This window comes from Benincasa hispida, chromosome 10 (genome assembly GCF_009727055.1).
Source record: "Benincasa hispida cultivar B227 chromosome 10, ASM972705v1, whole genome shotgun sequence".
In the NCBI taxonomy this organism is placed as follows: Eukaryota; Viridiplantae; Streptophyta; class Magnoliopsida; order Cucurbitales; family Cucurbitaceae; genus Benincasa; species Benincasa hispida.
The window spans coordinates 25488752-25491036 of record NC_052358.1 but is presented as its reverse complement, the minus strand read 5'-3'; the positions used below and the strand labels follow the sequence as shown (position 1 = coordinate 25491036).

Genomic DNA, 2285 nt, shown 5'->3' with positions numbered 1-2285 from the left:
TTCTTGACAAGGTAAACCCAGAGCCTTCCCTCCGAAAGCAAGGACTTGGCCTCCAGAGTGCAGATGCCTTTGAGCGAAACCGACCACTTCGTGCCCGATTGCGTTAATATCCTCAGCGCGTCTTCCATCTGTTGCTCCGTGGGATCATCAATAATCTTGTTCCCTAGTGCATCAGGGTTGTCCTTCATCTGATAAATTTCATTGATGTCCCTTGTGCTGAAGGATATTGTTTCTCCTTTAAAGGTCACCGCATCCCTGTTTCATTGAAGACGCCCGTGATAGATGTCCCGCACCACCTGAGGCACGATGATGGATGGGCACTGGCAGAATGTGTCCCACCCATGTTCCACAATCACGCTCATGATAAGGTCAGGTAATGGATTTGGCACAGGAAAGAAGCCCATCTCGATCAACATATCATCATTCTTCTTTTTCCTTGATGAACGCTTCCTGGCGGTGCGAGTTTGCTGCTTTCTGTAATTGCCTTGCCTTTTTCCTTAGCCAACGTAAGGCGGGCTGCTTGTCTTTCTTTCTTTTCCCGCTCCTTGCGCTATTCCTCTTTCTCGTGCTCTGCGAGTTCTTTTCCCTTCTTCTTGTATAAGCGCCGCTTATTGGCTTCGTACTTTTTCCTTTTCTCTTCCTCCAATAATCTGTCCTCTTCTTCTTTCTTCCTCCTCTCTTCTTCTTCTTCTTCTCTTTCTTCTCTCGCAAATTCTTCTTCAAATTGCTCAGAGGCAAGCAACAGACGATGTTCCTCCTCGCGCTTCTATATCCCTTCAAATCTGGTAAGCTCATTGTTGCGTTGCATTTCTTCAAACTCCAATCTTCTTCTTCTATTCCCCTCTACGATGATGAGCTTGCCCCTCTTCATCTTTTCTTGCTTCTCCTCCTCTTCTTTTCTTTTTCTTTCTTTTTCTTCCATTGCGATAATTAGTCTTTGAGGGTCAATAGTGGACTCTTGCGGCGTATTCTCCCTACGACGTCACATTAGGGGGGTTCCCTCTACTTCTTCTCCTTCATCGGTCGCAACCATTTGTGTTGTTTTGGGTTGTGCTGGTTCCATCAACTGTGCCTTTTCCCCCTTATCCTCCCTTACGGAGGTTGATTCTCCATCTATCTCGCTTCCTCTTCCTTTCTCAGGCGCCTCTCTTCACACCAGCGCATTTTCTTTTCTTCTTTCTCCTTCTTCTTTCTTTCCTTCCTGGCCTCCTCATTTTCATCATCATCCTTTTTCTCTTTATTCATCTTTTCTTTACGATGATGGGAAGATTCAACCTCCCCAACCTTCTTTCCCTTGTTCTTCTTCTTCTTCTTTTTCTCTTCAGCCACCTCTGGTTGTGCCTCCCCTACAACCTTCTCCAATGCAACTTCAGCCTCCTTGGCCTCCTCCATCGCAATCTCTTCTTCTTCTCTTCTTGGTGGTCCATCATAGGCTTTTGTGTTGGCAATCTCCTCAGGAATCATTAGGGCCAGAACATCTTTTCCCGTTTCTTCTTCAATTTCCACTGCCTCCGCCACCACTACTCTATCTGCTACCGCCACCGTCTCCTCCTCCATAGGCAGTGGTTGATTTACAACCTCAGCCTCGGGCAGTCCACCTTCTTTTTCTCTTCCTTTCACTCTCAATCGAGAGGGCAGGTATTGGAACAGGAATGCTCTCAGTGCTTTATCCTCTTTTGAACAGAGGAGGCCTAACGGCCAGAGGGTTTCGCCGGGCTCTCCTGACAAGTCTAGGAATAGTGTGGGCTTGGGCGGCGAGTCTGCGACTGGCAGCCAAAAATGCTGCCTCTCGCATGGCTACTTGGTCAGGGGTGGATGGTGAAGCAGATTGGTTGGGAGTTTCATCAGCCATGGATACGAACTTAGGATGACTAGTGAAATGCTGGAATGCTGGGGAAGAAGGAAGGTTTGGATGCAAAGGCGCTAGGGTTTCTAATTTGCAAAATGAGGTAAAGTTTCACAATGAGGGAAGGGATTCTTTTTATAGGTTGGGCCGTGGTGGGCCCAACGCGATTTTTGCGGTGACAGGCCTTAAGAAACTTAAAAGGCGCGTTGATCGATTTCCCTCATTTATGGAATTTCAGAAAAAAATTGTCCTTTGGTCTGCCGAATCATCATTACTTTGGGATACGAAACGATTGGACTTCACCCATATTACAAAAAAGAATTTTCTTTAATATTTTATTCGAATGGACGCAAGATAAAGATTAACGCATTGTGCTCACCAACGCAAATGCATTTTTGCTGAGGATGGGCAACAACGCATATATCCTCGCAACACACCC

General features: G+C 46.4%; 1 protein-coding gene across 1 annotated transcript; it reads right to left on the bottom strand.

Annotated features, from left to right (window-relative positions):
- Positions 1-1113: 1113 nt before the first annotated feature.
- LOC120088993 (protein PXR1-like) lies at positions 1114-1557 on the bottom strand. The gene has a single exon (XM_039046431.1). The coding sequence runs from the start codon at positions 1555-1557 to the stop codon at positions 1114-1116; it is 444 nt and encodes a 147-aa protein (XP_038902359.1).
- Between the last annotated feature and the right edge of the window lie 728 nt (positions 1558-2285).

Coding starts and splice junctions, on each gene's coding strand:
- LOC120088993 (XM_039046431.1), bottom strand. CDS start 1,557: ATGGAGGAGGAGACGGTGGCGGTAGCAGATAGAGTAGTGGTGGCGGAG.